Source organism: Ranitomeya variabilis, chromosome 5 (assembly GCF_051348905.1).
Source record: "Ranitomeya variabilis isolate aRanVar5 chromosome 5, aRanVar5.hap1, whole genome shotgun sequence".
Classification (NCBI taxonomy): domain Eukaryota; kingdom Metazoa; phylum Chordata; class Amphibia; order Anura; family Dendrobatidae; genus Ranitomeya; species Ranitomeya variabilis.
Window position 1 is genome coordinate 5,349,977 of NC_135236.1, and position 18,716 is coordinate 5,368,692.

General features: G+C 49.8%; 2 protein-coding genes across 2 annotated transcripts in view; one reads left to right on the top strand and one right to left on the bottom strand.

Annotated features, from left to right (window-relative positions):
• The window catches only part of FGF11 (fibroblast growth factor 11), a 1,303,510-nt gene that overhangs the window by 246,130 nt on the left and 1,038,664 nt on the right, over window positions 1-18,716 (bottom strand). The window lies entirely within an intron of this gene.
• LOC143774154 (uncharacterized) lies at window positions 1,353-8,080 on the top strand. The gene is made up of 5 exons (XM_077261496.1): window positions 1,353-1,506; window positions 3,947-4,064; window positions 4,236-4,371; window positions 5,779-5,939; window positions 6,196-8,080. The coding sequence occupies exons 1-4, from the start codon at window positions 1,396-1,398 to the stop codon at window positions 5,828-5,830; spliced, it is 417 nt and encodes a 138-aa protein (XP_077117611.1). The 5' UTR covers window positions 1,353-1,395; the 3' UTR covers window positions 5,831-5,939; window positions 6,196-8,080.

Below are 18,716 nucleotides of genomic sequence, written 5' to 3' on the forward strand. Positions count from 1 at the left end.
GCTGGTGAGCCCCCTACTTACTGCATGGACTGTGGTTTTTGTTATGCACCGTTGATGCTGAAGAAAGACCAATTGTTTAACCTTCTGAAGATTTATGGACTTCAATTAATCTTCCCGTTTAATTAAATCTACTACAGTGTGAGTTGAAGTGTTGGAAGAAATCCCAAGAAGCACAGCTGACTGACGAATGAAGACTGTATGTCCGGGGTGAAGGTCGCCTCAGGTCTGAAGCCATGGAGGAGCTGATTAAGCAGCCGATCCAGGCCAACATGGAGGAGCTGATGAGGCAGCCGGTCCAGGCCAACATGCAGCAACAGCAAGCGCAGCAGGACAACAATAAAGTGGTGATGCAAATGTTCCAGCCGCAGCAGCAACAGATCCAGGAGTAACAGACGCTGTATACGGGGACTTGGGGTAGGCGCTGTATATGGGGACATGTGGTAGACGCTGTATATGGGGACCTGTGGTAGACGCTGCATATGGGGATCTGTGGTAGATGCTGTATATGGGGACCTGTGGTAGACGCTGTATATGGGGGACCTGTGGTAGACGCTGTATATGGGGACGTGTGGTAGGCGCTGTATATGGGGACCTGTGGTAGGCACTGTATATGGGGATGTGTGGTAGATGCTGTATATGGGGATGTGTGGTAGATGCTGTATACGGGGACCTGTGGTAGACGCTGTATACGGGGACCTGTGGTAGACGCTGTATACGGGGACCTGGGGTAGACGCTGTATACGGGATCTGTGGTAGACGCTGTATACGGGGGCAGGTGGTAGATGCTGTATACGGGGACCTGGGGTAGATGCTGTATACGGGGACCTGTGGTAGGCACTGTATATGGGGATGTGTGGTAGATGCGGTATACGGGGGACCTGTGGTAGACGCTGTATACGGGGACCTGGGGTAGACGCTGTATACGGGATCTGTGGTAGACGCTGTATACAGGGGCAGGTGGTAGATGCTGTATACGGGGATGTGGTTTAGCTGCTGTATACGGGGACGTGTGGTAGACGCTGTATATGGGGGCAGGTGGTAGATGCTGTATACGGGGATGTGGGGTAGCTGCTGTATAAGGACATATGGTAGGTTCTGTATATGGGGATGTCTGGTAGGCGCTGTATACGGGGATCTGTGGTAGACGCTGTATAAGGGGGCAGGTGGTAGCTGCTGTATACGGGGATGTGTGGTAGTGATCTGGTCTGGAAACTAGTCATATAAGGGTCTGGTCTGGGGTCTGTATTTCGAGGCCTGGTGTAATTTAGGGTCTCTGTAGCGCAGTGCTAAAGGTTTCAGTCCGGGCACAGCCCTCGGGTTTTATAAAGATGAAGATTCCACCTCTGCAGGTTGTAGTGACATTTCCTTCACAACTGGGAGCGTTCACCTTCTATAATGCCACATTCTCCTGCGACAGCTGAACCGGTTGGGGCACATTCAGAAGCTATAAAACCAAAAGGAGCCCCCAAACAGCGAAAAGAGCAGAGACGAGCGGCCACCGAGAAGGTAAAGTACCATCTCGTACTCCTAGTCTACTGATAAGTCATCAATACTGAGAGATGTCACCTCCAGTGTCACTAATATCAGGAGAGCGATGATGTCACTGCTGTATAATATGACTGATATCTGGGGAGCGGTGATGTCACTGCTGTATAATGTAACTGATATCTGGGGAGCGGTGATGTCACTGCTGTATAATATAACTGATATCTGGAGAGCGGTGATGTCACTGGTGACGTGCATATAGTCCTGTAATAAGTATGTGCCCCCCTAAGTCATTGTGTTCGCAGCTGAGCTTCTTTTACACAGGACATAAGGATGATAATGATGGAAATGACCAGTATTGAGCACCCATGATTTTGGGGCAGTATGTGGCCCTACAGAGGTGACTGGCTGGAGCACAATTTTTTGGATTTCTTTCTCTAATCATGGACAGTGGTGGTCTCCTGTCCCCCGCATGTATTATGTGTGTCGTGTAATCATGGACAGTGGTGGTCTCCTGTCCCCTGCATGTAGGTATTATGTGTGTAATGTAATCATGGACAGTGGTGGTCTCCTGTCCCCAGCATGTAGGTATTGTGTGTCCTGTAATCATGGACAGTGGTGGTCTCCTGACCCCCTCAGGTAGATATTCTGTATGTCCTGTAATCATGGACAGTGGTGGTCTCCTGACCCCCTCAGGTAGGTATTATGTATGTCCTGTAATCCTGGACAGTCGTGGTCTCCCGTCCCCCGCTTGTAGGTAATGTGTGTCCTGTAATCGTGGAAAGTGATGGTCTTCTGTCCCCCGCATGTAGGTATTATGTGTCATGTAATCATGGACAGTGGTGGTTTCCTGTCCCCCGCATGTAGGTATTATGTGTCATGTAATCATGGACAGTGGTGGTGTCGTCCCCCGTTTGTAGGTATTGTGTCCTGTAATCATGGACCGTGGTGGTCTCCTGTCCCCCACATGTAGGTATTGTGTGTCCTGTAATCAAAGATAGTGGTGGTCTCATGTCCCCCGCATGTAGGTATTATGTGTGTGGAGAAATGGAGGGTCGGCGGGCGCCCAAGTCTGCTAGCCGAACCCGCATGGACCAGGGATCGTCTCGCCTAACGCCCGCTCTCCCGTTAAACGTGGGCATAACGATACTCAGAAAACACAGGGTTAGGGTAAAACAGTGCGGCAGTACTTTATTGAACCACAACACACAATAGCAAACAGAGCAATCCCAGCAATTACCCCCAAGATGGTGCACATTACAGGGTCCCACCCTTTTGCTGACTCACCGGGATAATGGTAGATGTTACATCAGAGCTCCTAGAGTCGATGTAACACCTGTGATACACACACAGAGAAGAGGTAACGACAAGCGTAGGGAGATGACAGAGAACAGTCCATAGAGTCTGCACAAGGTCCAAAGCCAGTTGACACGAGAGTCACCACCTGGCTTATCCGACCATTTTCATTGAACCAGGCGACCAGTGGGTCCCAAAACCTGGCTTTCTCCAAACATATCCATGGTTCAGAGATGGTCTTTGGATCAGATCTCTGTCCTTCCAACCGGAGCCATCCTGCAGTCCTGTCTCTGCATCCGTTGTGTGTTTTGCAGAATGTTAGGCTGGTAGCTCAGTGTTACTTCAGTTGAAGTGATGAGATCTGATTCTTTTTATACACGAGGCATGTAAGCTATTTTTAGAATTACCCAGTGTCCTTCAGTCCACTTCGCAGCCTTTTCCTATCTGCCTTCGAAGTCAACAAACTGGTTACAGAATATAATACACAATTAGCATATCAGCACACAATAAACAAAGATAAACACACACTATGTACAAGTCACTATTACAGACTTACACAGTGTGTTAAATGGTATATCAGTTTGCAAGTCTGTCTTATTGACCCACCAGACATAAACACTTAAATCCACAAGCCAATATACAGATAAAAAGTCAATTCTTTCTTGGTTTGTAAAAACATGGTTGTCTGGGAAATTAAGGTACAATCTGGTTTCTTCACAATGTGTGTCCTGTAATCATGAACAGTTGTGGGCTCCTGTCCCTCGCATGTAGGTATTATGTGCGTCCTGTAATTATGGACAGTGGTGGCCTCCTGTCTCCCTTATGTAGGTATTATGTGTGTCCTATAATCCTGCACAGTGGTCTTCTGTCCCCCACATGTAGGTATTATGTGTTCTGTAATCATGGACAGTGGTGGTTTGCTGTCCACCCGAATTTAGGCATTGTGTCCTGTAATCCTGGACAGTGGTGGTCTCCTTTCCCCCGCATGTAGGTATTCTGTATCCTGTAATTATGTGACTTGAGCGGTGGTCACAGCATTCTGCAGGTCTCTTCCATTACTTTTCCACCAGGGCAAGTCTCCTCCATTCCTGATCCCCCAGAGCAGGGCCTTCTCCACTTTCAGAGCATTGTTGACCATTTGACGTTTTTCTTCATTCTTCTCCAGACTTATCGTGGTCAGGTTCAAGGATTCCGGAATACAGCGACCACACTGAAGACAGTTCCACCAGGCTACTCCAGGGCGGAGTCTCCTCTCTACACTTTGTCTGCGCCAACATCTGAAGGTTAGTGATCAGCAAGGGGGGCACTTATTTATTCCATATGAGGAAAACCATTTTAGAGAGTCACATCCTAGAAGAAAATAATGAATGGGGCGGGAGTTACCATCATCTTTACATCTTTCAAGCACTGGGGGCAGCACTGAGCCCACTCATTTGTTTCCTCTGCCATTACAGATGATGCAGGGGGCTGCCATTCAGACCGTCTCGGTCCAGCCAGTGGCACTCGCTCAGACCATGACCACAGTCACTCAGCTAGCCCCAAACAACTGGAGCTCCGGCCTGTGCGACTGCTGCGAGGACATGGGGATATGTAAGTACTTCTATGAAGGAGAGCTCCGGACACAACGCTGCCCCCCCAACTACTGTGTGACCCACTGTCACGCTCGTGCCCTGACTGGTGGGCGTGAGCTCAGGGGGTTTGTGGCCCCACTGTGCCACGAACCAGACTACCCTGGAAGGGGCGTAACTATGACAGCTGCCTTGGTCTTCACTGGAGCCTCTGATGGTGAGGTCAGGCTTGTGCGGCAGGCAGCTGCCACGTGCTACTCCAGGGTGGTGTCTGGCTGTGGCTGATGATCCCACATGGGAAACAGGAACACCAGGATTGGTGCGGGCATCAGGCAGGACTAGCAGAAGAGCATGGATGAAACTCAGATGAGTAGGCTGGCACGGCTGAGACACGGAGCTGGCAGAGACAAAGGGCTCGCAGGTACGGCAGAGACACAGGGCTGGCTGGTGTGGTGAATGAAGGAACAGATTGGGACCTGTTCACACAGGAGAACCGCAAGGCTGCGGGTAGGAGCGGTAGAGCAGCAAGAGATAGCATAACAACAGAAGCTAAGCAGAGCGGAACTGCAAGGAATGCGGAGAGGAGCTGCAGCAAGAGATTACTGCAGCAACAGGAGCAGAGCAGAGTAGAACGGAGCAGAACCGCAGGAGTGTGGAGCAGAGGTAAAGCTGCAAGAGAGACAAGGGTAGAACCACAAAGTGCAGAGCCAAGAGCAGAGTGAAGGCACAGATTGCAGAGACAAGAGCAAAGCAAGGTCGCCGAGTGCGGAGCCGAGAGCAGAGCAGAGAGGCACTGCAGGGAAAGAAACCACAGACAAGGAGGCAGAGATAGGACAAAGTTCAGAGAAGGTAATGGAACAAGACAAGGTACAAGAACAAAGACACAGGGACCAGGATATTCAGCCTCCTGGAGGGCAGACAAACTAGATACAAGGCAAAGCAAGGAGAACAGCCTTCAGAGAAGGCAAGACACAAAGCAAGGCCTGGCAGCTCAGAAGCAAAACACAAACTGAGTTAACACATTGCACAGGCCCAGTCCACTGGGTGGAGCTGCACTAAATACTGGAGGCCTCTTGGTAATTGGTCAGGAACAGATTAGACAGGTGCACCTGATTCCTATAAGAATCAGAGAGTTCAGGTGCCGCCCCCCCATGCACACAGCCAGGAAGCATGCAGAGAGCAGAGGCACAGAATATGGAACTGGCAAGAAACAGAAACCACATCATGACCTGGAGCAGTGGGTAAGAGTGTGAGAGATGAGAGGCCATGCCGTGATGCCAGCAGAGTTGCTATACCCCTGACCTATGACAGAGGCAACATCCGACATTGCATAACCAGTACCTCATCATGACAACCTGCCTGTATATAATGTGAGTGGTTGTCAGCCCCGCCCACTTGGCCCTAAAATCTTCCTCTCTTCTGCTCGCAGGCTGTTTTGCTTTCTGGTGTTTCCCCTGTTTCGAGTGCACCACGGCCAGTGATTTCGGCGAGTGCCTGTGTCTCCCACTTCTCGAGTGCGGCAGTAACGGCTACTGCCCGATTGTGTCTCTGGCAATGAGGACCGCCGTCAGAGAGCGCTACAAGATCCCGGTATGTACCCCTTCGTCCAACCCGGTGGCCTCTTCTGGGAGGGGGTCTGGTAGCATCGTATTTCTAGCAATGATAAGATTATATGCGTCCCTCTTCACGGGAGCTGCCGGCCTGCCCATCTGAGCTCAGTCAATACCGCCAGCTGCCCCTGTGCTGTGCCCAATCCCATTCACCTGGTCTATGGCTGCTGTCACCCCCGAAATTGCACACATAGGATGCCCATGGTGCCGCACTGACCCCTCTCTTCTCTGCACAGGGCTCCATCTGCAATGACTGCTGCACCGTCTGCTGGTGCTTATCCTGCTCCTGGTGCCAGATGGCTCGTGAGATCAAGAAACGCAAGCAGCATGTCAGCTTCGTCACTGCCCACACCAACATTATTGGGGCGCCCCTAATGCAAGCCCAAAATATCACTGTGCAATCAGAATTAAAATAGTAGCCCCTACAAGAAGCATGACCTAATGCGAGGACAACCCCACACCGAGAGCAACGCCATCGGCACATGGTGCATGAGGTCCAACCCAACATTGATGGCAACTCCACAAGGTCCAACTCAACGCTGCCTGGTGCAAGAGGTCCAAGCCAAATCCACGTGGTGAACGAGGTTGAACCCAATGCCACCTGGTGAACAAAGTCCAACCCAATACTGAGTGCAACTCTATGAGGTCGAACCTAAAGCAACCGGCACCTGGTGCATGAGATCCAATCCAACCCAACTCAGAGAGCAACTCCATGATGTCCAACCCAAAGACATGGCACCTGATGCATGAGGTCTAATTCAACCAGCTCCAGCTACAATGAAGGACAGGCAGCTCCAGGGAGAGGTGGCTGGAGATAATCAAAGATTTTCCACTAGGCATCTGAACCTGACAGAGGAAGGTCTGACTTGTGGTGGTCATCTTCTTTTCAGAAGAGCTAAAACCCAACATTTCCCCACATCTGGCAGCAGAAGAAAGTGCCCTGTAAGTCCTGAGGAACTTCTTGTACAAAGGTCTGTAAGACATCATGGCAGGCACGGTACTAACTAAGGAACAGGAAAGTTAGAAGGAAACTCTGTTCAGTGCCCAATTCCCTCTCCCACTGCTCCCCAGGTGATGCAGTAATTGGGACGCCCATCTGACCAACGGGAGAAAAGAGGAAGGGATGTCCAGCCATACCCACAAAGGTTAAATTCAGGTGCCAGGGGTCAGTACCTTCCTCTTTCTCCCGGCTGACCCCTGGAAGCTATTGCCTGTTCAACCCATCTAGGCCTGTCTGTGTTTACATTACGGGACTGGTGGGAGGGGGGGAAGCCACTGTTTACGACACACCAGTCTCCGCAGTCTCAGATTTCTGCCCTATATGACATTTTCTAGAACACACTTTAGTGCACACCCCTCATCTTGTAAAACGTCACCACTGGCTATACCTTTTATATTAGTGTTTGTAAGACAGCACCATAGGTTAGATCTCTAAAATGAAGCTTTCTAGAATGTCACCACAGGGTGTGCCATTACCTAAGGCGTTGCCGCAGGTTGCGCCTCTCACGTTGCAGGACGTCACCATGGATCAGGCCCAGCACCACATAGGACGTCACAATGGGTCATGCCCCTCACCTTGTAGGATCTTGCCGTATGTCACGCCCCACTCTTCGTAGGACGTTACTGTGGATCACATCCCTCACCTTGTAGGACATCACTGCAGGTTGTACTCCCGTGTAGTGATGAGCAAGTATACTCGTTGCTTGGATTTCTCCGAGCATGCTCGGGTGGTCTCTGAGCATTTGTGAGTGCTCAGAGATTTAGTTTTCGTTGCCGCAGCTGCATGATTTGCAGCTGCTAGACAGCTTGAATACATGTGGGGATTCCCTAACAACCAGGCAAACCCCACATGTACTCAGGCTGGCTAGGAGCTGTAAATTATGCAGCTGCATCCACAAAAACTAAATCTCCGAGCACTCACAAAGACCACAAGAGCATTGTGCTCCAGAAAACCAGAGCAACGAGTATACTCGCTCATCACTACTCCCATGTAAAGCTCTGAAGGTTATGTTCCTTGTGTTGTACAATGTCACCAGGGGTTACACCCTAATATAAATTTCTATTACAATATTTGTTCAAATGGAAACTGATCTCAATAAAGGTCATTAATCTGAAACATGACACCCGCTCTTGTGTAGTGTCTTCCCCCTGATCCCCCATTCACATCCTGGTACAGTGACCACCGTAAGAGGAATTGAGGTAAAATGTTGAAGGACACATTACAAGCACTGGCATAAGTCTGATGGAGACCCCATAGCGTGTGTTGTCCAGCTCTTCCCGTCTGGGTTCTTTAGTTGTCCCTGGCTCATGCTTTCATGGGTCTTCGAATAGTGGTACATACAGTCCACGCAGGAGTAAGGGTTATCAAAGGGCAGGAAACTGCTCCTGAGAAAGCAGTAGCCCTCAATATATGGTCCAATAAACACCTGAGGAGGGGAGCTTCTGCTTCCCCTTCCCTCAGACCCCAGCGACCACCAGGTGTGCAGGACTCATGGGCAGGACATGGTCAGGCTTCCTTCCTCTATTGTGAGCATCACCAACCCTGACATTTCTCTTCTATATATAGACTGTCCTTGCACAAGTTCTTGCCTGCAGGGTTGATGAGAGTGGTGGCACCAGCTGGACCGGAGAGCGCAGTCAAAGATGCCTTTGCTTTGCCATCAGCGTGTTCTTCTTTCACAACCTCTGAGAAATTTTAGTTCCATTTCCTTGAGTTCTGTGACCGGTGACTTCCCATAGAATAGGGTGAGTTTACATCAAGACCTTCCTCATCAGTCCATGCCTTCCCTGGGTCACACACTAACACAAGACGCCACCAAGCTTTCCTGAGCACCTGATAGGTGCTTTCCTGGAACTCTGCCATACACAGGGGAACATAGCCAGGATAACATCCCTCCCCAGGTCTGTGAGGACTTCACAGCAGAAACAAACAAACTTAGTACATTTTCGATTTAATATGCAAAAAGTACAGCACTTAAAAAAAGATGAAGTAATAAAGACAAACAGGCAGAATGAGTCTAAAAAAATAGTCTGACAACAGACACGGCTTATGAACGTGAGAACTTCTGGCGGAGAAAGCCGTGGGAAATATAGACAGATCTGCCATACTTGTTGCTTCTCCTGGGGTCTGACAATGGTATTGGGTGGAGGAGATGTTATATAGGGCCTCACCAGACCCCTCAATCCTTCCTCAACTGAGGTCAGACAAGGGGGCTTAGATTCTAATCCAGTTTTAGCCCTCCAAGGAACCTCCTAGAGAAACCATCTGGCTATCGTCTTACTGACCATCCTTCCAGCGTCCCATACAGACCACACATGACAGATCCATAATTTGGGGAGATATCGCACTCCTGTGGGTTGTTACCATCTACCATCACTTTTGTGAATTTACCCGCAGATGTGAAGATGCTCCCTGATCATGGATGGATCTATCGATTGGGTCAAACTTGGATTCTACAGATCTGGCATGGAAAATATTATGCTTCCATGGTCACGTGAGGCATTGGATATGCAGTTGGGGTAGGATCAGTCACTGTGCATTGATTCACACCTCTTTAGTAATCAGGCTGCACACAGTCACACTTCGTTACTACACAACCAGTGGCCAGTGGTTACTGTCTCTGTGTGCGCTCCATGTCTGCCATCCATCAGATAACCTGCTTCACTTATGTGTTCACAGCGAGGAGTGCAGCCTGTGATCCAACGCCTCCGATATGTAGAACTATAACCATTTATGACACCAAACCTTGTTTCGAAGCCAGAGTCGGGATGAATCATCTGCTGCTGGTAACAGTGCAGGAACCACCATGGAGCAGTGTAAAAATGACAGTCGTAATTGCTGCTGCGTGTGACGGACAGACAGGAGCGTATTCATGATAGCAGAAGTGCTCCGCTCAGGAGAGAGAAGCCCACGGCAGAGTATGGCTGCGATGCTCTGGAGCTGGGCACTTCTAAGAGGTCTTAGGGGCTGGACCCCCAACAATCTGCTCAGAATTAGAGGGATCCTATCAGATGATTTATGCTGCCAAACTGCGAGAGCCATGAATGGCGGCACAACTGCAGAGAGCTGTATTTTTTTTTATTGAAGGCTCCAACACTTCAGAGAAGATATAGTTAGAAAAAACGTCCAGGAACAATAGCTGGAAACCAGACCAGTCCAGCACTTCCCCAAGCCGGCTTCTCCCAGCACTGATACAGATGAGTGTCAGGAAACATGAAGAATTTCTTATTATTTCAATTACACATACAAAAGCTCTCAGCTGCAGTTTCCTCTGCCTGTATGTGCCTGTGTGCGATTTCACGCCCCCTCCCTCTCCCCTGCTATACAGCTGTAATGTGAGACCAGCGCGCCAGCAGCCTCACTGAGGAGTTTTATGGCCTTAAACTGAAAGTACAAGTAGAAGCAAATGGAAAAACCAAGGTCCTTGCAAACGTAAATATCATAGCACCGATTAATGATAGAAGTGGGACAAATACATTTTTGGCATGTGCCTCGGTAGAACTATCAGCCAGTGAGTTTTCTAGGTTCCAGAACCAGCACAATTGGGAAACGGATTACTATGGAACTGGGTCACCCAGCTACCCCATGTCTATACTTAAATGAACCCCCATGTCACGCCGAGCATAACGACACGGGTGTCTTTCTACGAGGCTCATATGCCAAGATATGTGTGATGATCTTTCATATACTGAAGAAAAAGGAGTGCATTCCATAGGTCATCCAGGGGGGTGGGGGGACCCTTAGTTCTGGGCAAAGGTGTAAAACTCAGAGGCCCAGACAAGGAGGGTCTTTTGCCCGGGGATTCAGCTACAACAGGCTGTGCAATCCGACCTGAAGATTTTGGGAAGGTCCCCTCCCCCCGCCACCACATAGCATACCATTGAATGATATGAAAGAACTGTAGGTTGATTTTCACCTTTCATCCCTGTTATTTTTGTTATTGTCTGTACATACGATACTTGTCTTTCATAATATTTTTTTACCCTTTTGTAAACACTGCCTACCTTTTGGAGTAAAATATATAAAATTACTAGCTTTGTTGCTCCTTGCTCTATAACGTACTGTCACGTCCTCTGAAGTAAAATAACGCTACTAATTGGGTTGGCTCCTGACCCATTATTGGTTAACCCCTTAACCCCCAAGGGTGGTTTGCATGTTAATGACTGGGCCAATTTTTACAATTCTGACCACTGTCCCTTTATGAGGTTATAACTCTGCAACGCTTGCATGGATCCTGGTGATTCTGTCATTGTTTTCTCGTGACATATTGTACTTCATGTTAGTGGTAAAATTTCCTTGACATTACTTGCGTTTATTTGTGAAAAAAATGGAAATTTCACAATTTTCCAACTTTGAATTTTCATGCCCTTAAATCACAGAGATATGTCACACAAAATACTTAATAAGTAACATTTCCCACATGTCTACTTTACATCAGCACAATTTTGGAACCAACATTTTTTTTTGTTAGGGAGTTATAAGGGTTAAAAGTTGACCAGCAGTTTCTCATTTTTACAACACCATTTTTTTTAGGGACCACATCACATTTGAAGTCACTTTTAGGGGTCTATATAACAGAAAATACCCAAAAGTGACACAATTCTAAAAACTGCTCCCCTCAAGGTGCTCAAAATCACATTCAAGAAGTTTATTAACCCTTCAGGTGTTTCACAGGAATATTTGAAATGTTTAAATAAAAATGAATTTGTTTTATTTTACCAAGGGTAACAGGAGAAATTGGACAACAAAAGTAGTTGTACAATTTGTCCTGAGTACGCTGATACCCCATATGTGGGGGGGAACCACTGTTTAGGCGCATGGCAGAGCTCGGAAAGGAAGGAGTGCTATTTGACTTTTCAATGCAAAATTGGCTGGAATTGAGATAGGATGCCATGTCTCGTTTGGAGAGCCACTGATGTGCCTAAACAGTGGAAACCCCCCACAAGTGACACCACTCTGGAAACTAGACCCCCCCAAGGAACTTATCTAGATGTGTAGTGAGCGCTTTGAACCCCCAAGTGCTTCACAGAAGTTTATAATTTAGAGCCGTAAAAATAAAAAATCTTTTTTCACAAATGATTTTTCGCCCCCACTTTTTTATTTTCCCAAGGGTAACAGGAGAAATTGGACCCCAAAAGTTGTTTTCCAATTTGTCCTGAGTACGCTGATACCCCATATGTGGGAGAAAACTACTGTTTGGGCGCATGGCAGAGCTCGGAAGGGAAGAAGTGGTGTTTTGGAAAGCAGACTTTGATATAATGGCCTGCGGGCGTCACGTTGCATTTGCAGAGCCCCTGATGTGCCTAAACAGTAGAAACCCCACACAAGTGACCCCATATTGGAAACTAGACCCCCCAAGGAACTTATCTAGATGTGTTGTGAGAACTTTGAACTCCCAAGTGTTTCACTAAAGTTTATAACGCAGAGCCGTGAAAATAAAAAATCATTTTTTTTCCACAAAGATGATTTTTTAGCCCCCAGTTTTGTATTTTCCCAAAGGTAACAAGAGAAATTGGACCCCAAAATTTGTTGTCCAATTTGTCCTGAGTACGCTGATACCCCATATGTGGAGGTAAACCACTGGGCGCATGGCAGAGCTCGGAAGGGAAGGAGCGCCGTTTTACTTTTTCAACGCAGAATTGGATGGAATTGAGATCGGCAGTCATGTTGCGTTTGCAGAGCCCCTGGTCTGCCTAAACTAAATTCTAAATTCAACCCTAACACCAACACACCCCTAACCCTAATCCCAACCCTAACTATAACCCTAACCACACACCTAACTCTGACACACCCCTAACCCAACCGTAAACGTAATCCAAACCTTAACCCCAACTTTAGCCCCAACCCTAACCCTAACGGGAAAATGGAAATAAATACTTTTTTTTATTTTATTATTTTTCCCTAGCTAAGGGGGTGATGAAGGGGGGTTTGATTTATTGATTTACTTTTATAGTGGTTTTTATGTCAGATTTTTATTATTGGCAGCTGTCACACACTAAAAGACGCTTTTATTGCAAAAAACATTTGAGTTACCACATTCTGAGAGCTATAATTTTTCCATATTTTGGTCCACAGAGTCATGTTAGGTCTTGTTTTTTGCTGGACGAGTTGACGTTTTTATTGGTAACATTTTTGGGCACATGACATTTTTTGATCGCTTTTTATTCCCATTTTTGTGAGGTAGAATGAACAAAAACCAGCTATTCATGAATTTCTTTTGGGGGAGGCATTTATACCGTTCCGTGTGTGGTAAAACTGATAAAGCAGTTTTATTCTTCAGGTCAGTACGATTACAGTGATACCTCATTTATATCATTTTTCTATGTTTTGGCGCTTTTATACGATAATAACTATTTTATATAAAAAATAATTATAGTGCTTTGGAACAAAGCACTATATTGTAATCCGATCGTGGATAACTTCTTATTATTATTCAGTCCGCAATTAATGCGGCCCGAACCGCTGCACTCACAGACTCCAGTGAGGAGTCATTTCGAAGCCAGCGTCCCGAAGAGGTGTGCTAAGTATTTTTTTTTTCGTGTCGATCGGATTTGTAGTTTTGGCGCAATTTGCGTTTGAAATTTTTTTTACCCTCATTGCTCAATGTATTTCAATAGGGAAATTTTCCCATAAGGTTATAATGGGATGATTTCTGAGGCAATTTCAAAATAACTGCCACCTGGCTGATTAGCTCATTGATATGTGCAGTCAGACCCAGTTACTATGCCAACGCCTACGAACTCTACATGACCCCACAGGACACAGTTTTGCCAGATAATATCAGCTCTTAAAGTGACCCGCCCACCAAATCGGACCCCGAGGTGCCCAGCCCACCAAATCGGACCCCGAGTGGCCCCGCCCACCAAATCGGATCCGAGTGGCCCCGCCCACCAAATCGGACCCCGAGTGGCCCCGCCCACCAAATAGGACCCCGAGTGGCCCCGCCCACCAAATCGGACTCCGAGTGGCCCCGCCCACCAAATCGGACCCAAAGTGGCCCCGCCCACCAAATCGGACCCAGAGTGACCCCGCCCACCAACTCGGACCCAGAGTGGCCCCGCCCACCAAATCGGACCCCCAGGGGCCCCGCCCACCAAATCGGACCCCCAGGGGCCCCGCCCATTAAATCGGAGCCCCAGGGGCCCCGCCCACCAAATCGGATCCCGAGGGGCCCCGCCCACCAAATCGGACCCCGAGGGGCCCCGCCCACCAAATCGGACCCCGAGGGGCCCCGCCCACCAAATCGGACCCCGAGGGGCCCCGCCCACCAAATCGGACCCCGAGGGGCCCCGCCCACCAAATAGGACCCAGAGTGACCCCGCCCACCAAATCGGACCCAGAGTGACCCCGCCCACCAAATCGGACCCAGAGTGACCCCGCCCACCAAATCGGACCCAGAGTGACCTCGCCAACCAAATCGGTCTCTGAGGTGCCCCGCCCACCAAATCGGTCTCTGAGGTGCCCCGCCCACCAAATCGGATCCGAGTGGCCCCGCCCACTAAATCGGACCCCGAGGGGCCCCGCCCACCAAATCGGACCCCGAGGGTCCCCGCCCACCAAATCGGACCCCGAGGGTCCCCGCTCACCAAATCGGACCCCGAGGTGCCCCGCCCACCAAATCGGACCCCGAGTGGCCCCGCCCACCAAATCGGACCCCGAGTGGCCCCGCCCACCAAATCGGACCCCGAGTGGCCCCGCCCACCAAATCGGACCCCGAGTGGCCCCGCCCACCAAATCGGACCCCGAGTGGCCCCGCCCACCAAATCGGACCCCGAGTGGCCCCGCCCACCAAATCGGACTCCGAGTGGCCCTGCCCACCAAATCGGACCCTGAGTGACCCCGCCCACCAAATAGGACCCAGAGTGGCCCCGCCCACCAAATCGGACCCCGCCCACCAAATTGGACCCCGAGAGGCCCCGCCCACCAAATCGGACCCCCAGGGGCCCGCCCACAAAATCGGACCCCCAGGGGCCCCGCCCACAAAATTGGACCCCACCCACCAAATCGGATCCTGAGGGGCCCCGACAACCAAATCGGACCCCGAGGGGCCCCGCCCACCAAATCGGACCCAGAGTGACCCCGCCCACCAAATCGGTCTCTGAGGTGCCCCGCCCACCAAATCAGTCTCTGAGGTGCCCCGCCCACCAAATCGGACCCCGAGGGGCCCCGCCCACCAAATCGGACCCGAGTGGCCCCGCCCACCAAATCGGACCCGAGTGGCCCCGCCCACCAAATCGGACCCAGAGTGGCCCCGCCCACCAAATCGGACCCCGAGGGGACCCGCCCACCAAATCGGACCCCGAGGGGACCCGCCCACCAAATCGGACCCCGAGGTGCCCAGCCCACCAAATCCTCAACCCTGAGGGGCACCCAAGTGTGAAAGTCTTGCAGGGGCAGCCCGGGCACCATTCCAAAGCACTATCTGTAGTTCATTCTGGAAATACCCATCTAGTTATTTTTGCATCACTTTATTCTGAGGACTATAACTTTTTATTTTTTCGCTGATGACGCTGTATGGCGGCTCGTTTTTTGCGGGACAAGATGACATTTTCAGCGGTGTCATGGTTATTTATATCCGTCTTTTTGATTGCATGTTATTCCACTTTTTGTTCGGCGGTATAATAAAGCATTGGGTTTTTTTGTTTGTTTTTTACAGCATTCCCTGAAGGGGTTAACTAGTGGGACAGTTTTATAGGTCGGGTCGTTACGGACACGGCGATACTAAATATGTGTACTTATTGTTTTTTTTTATTTACATAAAGAAATGTATTTATTGGAACAATATTTTTTTATGTAGGATTTTTTTTTTAACACATGATAATATATATATTTTTTTTACTTTATATTATCAGATCGTTGATCTGACAGGCAGTTCAGGAGGCTTGCCGGCGCCTGCTCTCAGCAAGCACTGACAAGCCACCTCCCTGCAGGACCCAGAAGGAGCCCCACGGCCATCTTGGATCTGGGGCCTGCAGGGAGGAGGAGGTAGGAGACCCTCGGAGGGTCTCAGGGAAGCCCGCAGGGAGCCGCCTCCCTGCGCGATGCTTCCCTATGCCGCCGGAACGCTGCGATCCTGTTTGATCACAGTGTTCCGGGGGTTAAAGTGCCGGGAGCGGTCCGTGACCTATCAAATAGTGCCAGATGTCAACTGTGATAATCAGCTGACACCCGGCCGCGCTCCCCCCGTGAGAGCGGCCGATCGCCTATGACGTACTCGTCCCGGGGAATTAAGTCTCAGGTCACCTCGACGGGATAGTACGTCAGATTGCAGAAAGGGGTTAAGGGATAGGAGCTGGTGGCAGTGGATTTGTCCAGCGCTTTTGGGGAAACTGGCAGCGACGGACGGAGTTGATAATTATTGTTCCCGCCTGTGTGGGAGTAGTATCGCCCTCGCTGCAGCGTGCCCATTAGCCAGTACATAGCAGGCAGCCTTTCTGGCAACTAATTACCCTAGGTGCAGTTCCCTGACTGACGTGAGGGTAAGGGGGGCGCTAGAGAGCTGCAAGTTCCAAACCGGAAGTGGGATATAGATAAATCCCCTTCAGAAAAGAACCAGGGGCAACCAAACAACCCCGGGTCATGACATATTGGTGTCAGCTGTGGGGACGATAAAGGTGTCCCTCTGTGATTCGTGCAATGAGTGTCAGGTCTCTTGCTATGTATGCATATGGAAGCCTTGTCACTCACATCGAGCAGTGATGGGAGAAGCTGGCCGGGGCAGCGCGGACTATTCTGGTTACTCATTAAATGTTTCATACTGCAATTGACTTCATCTCATCCGTGCTGTAGTTCCTGTATGGCCCGCAGTCTGATGATTGCTGGCTACTACATCTTCCATCAACTTACTATTGTTAAGGACATACTGGGAGTCGTAGGTTCATGCAATAGAATGGTATATGGGGCTGACCTAACACTATAACTGATTATTCTACTAAGCTTCGTGATATATTCATGTACTGACAGTGGTTCTAGTGCTGTATTCATGCACTGAAGGTGGTTCTGGTGGTGTATCCATCCACTGAGGAGGGTGCTAGTGATGTATTCAAGCAATAAATATGATTCTGGTGGTGTATTTCTGTACTGATGGGGTTGCTGGTGATTTATTCATGTACTGATGGTGGTTCTGGTGAAGTATCCATCCACTGAGGAGGGTGCTAGTGATGTATTCAAGCAAAAAATATGATTCTGGTGGTGTATTTCTGTACTGATGGAGGTTCTCGTGATTTAAAGAAACCCTAAGGCAGGAGTCACACTACAGCAAGATACGGCCGAGTCTCGCAGGTTAAAAACAAGCTCTGGCACCGGCACTCCGGAGCGGAGTGTGCAGCTCCATGTATTGCTATGCGGCCGCACGCTCCGCTCCGGAGTGCCGGTGCCACAGCTTGTTTTTAACCTGCGAGATTTGGCCGTATCTCGCTGTGTGTGATCCCGGCCTAAATGTGAGTCCATTACTGCATTTGTGCACTTTTCATGGTTGTATATGCATGTGCTCATGCTAATGTTGAAGATGTACTCATGTGATGTGCTGAAGGTAGGGAAAAGGTAAAAGGTCTTAGACATCGTAGCAGAAATTTCACCGCCTCTTCCATTCTTAGAACCGCACCGCTGTCCTCTACGAGAGCCATTGACAGACATTGCTGGGGCCACGTTTCCCTTAGAGAACACAAAGACTGCCGTCTGAAATCGTCCATGACGAATCATTAACTCCCCAATCAATGGTGTGGGGCTCCTATACAGATTATACTGTCAGCTGAACCAATCGTTATCAGGGGATTCGGACGATTTTGTAGTAAAGACCCATATACAGATTCGACCACCTGAAGGGTCTGGGCACTTTATGTCGGACTCTTCAGTAGGGGGAGCGAGAGTTTAAAGTGCTATAGCAGCATGACCTCCATATACGGCCCGGCCCTCCACAGTTCAGTGTCTCCTCCCCAGGGTTCGAGGGTCCGCCATGCCCCTTCCCCACCCAAGGTTCATTGCTAGCCCTTTTATGACTGAGGAGAAAAAGGTCACCATGAGGCAAAAGAAAGCAGCGGGCACACCTGTCACACTGGGACGCATCCACCTCCACCTGCGTGCAGCCTGAGAGGACGCTGTGACAAGCTGGCATGACTTCAGGTATTAGCCCAGAAGGGCGCGGACGAAGAAAGCAGAGAAGATCATCAGAGGTGCCAGGCACCAAAACAAAGTGGCCCACAAAGGGAGAGCAAATCCCTAGTCACACCCACAGGTGACCGTATCCCCCCAACACCCGAGGGTGGGGAAATGGGACAATGACACCTGGGGGAAGAGAGGAGGACGGCAACAGCTACAAGGGCATGGTGACAACACAGGGAGGACGGTGACAACACAAGGAGGACAGCGACAACTGCAAGGGGGCGGCGACAACTGCAAGGGGGCGGCGACAACTGCAAGGGGGCGGCAACAACACAGGGAGGACGACGACAATGCAGGGAGGACGGCAACAACATGGGGGGCGGCGACAACACAAGGAGGACGGCGACAACTGCAGGAGCGCGGCGACAAAACGGGGGAAGGAGACAACTGCAGGGGCATGGAAACAACACAGGTGATGACAACTGAGGGGGTACAGGGACAACAAAGGGATGATGGCGACAACTGTGGGGGGTATAGGGACGGCAACAACAGAGGGGCGACGCCCACATGACAGTGACGTAACCGCACAGACTGGGGGCAGGTGGTGGCGACATCTCACTCTTCTCATCAACTTCCTCCAGACAGTGAATCGCCAGT

Bases quoted from the DNA above. Each gene is read 5' to 3' on its own strand.
- LOC143774154 (XM_077261496.1), top strand. From the start codon at position 1,396: ATGCCACATTCTCCTGCGACAGCTGAACCGGTTGGGGCACATTCAGAA. The intron at 1,507-3,946 runs GTAAAGTACCAT...ATTCTTCTCCAG, and splicing joins GACGAGCGGCCACCGAGAAG to ACTTATCGTGGTCAGGTTCA. The intron at 4,372-5,778 runs GTAAGTACTTCT...TTCTGCTCGCAG, and splicing joins CTGCGAGGACATGGGGATAT to GCTGTTTTGCTTTCTGGTGT.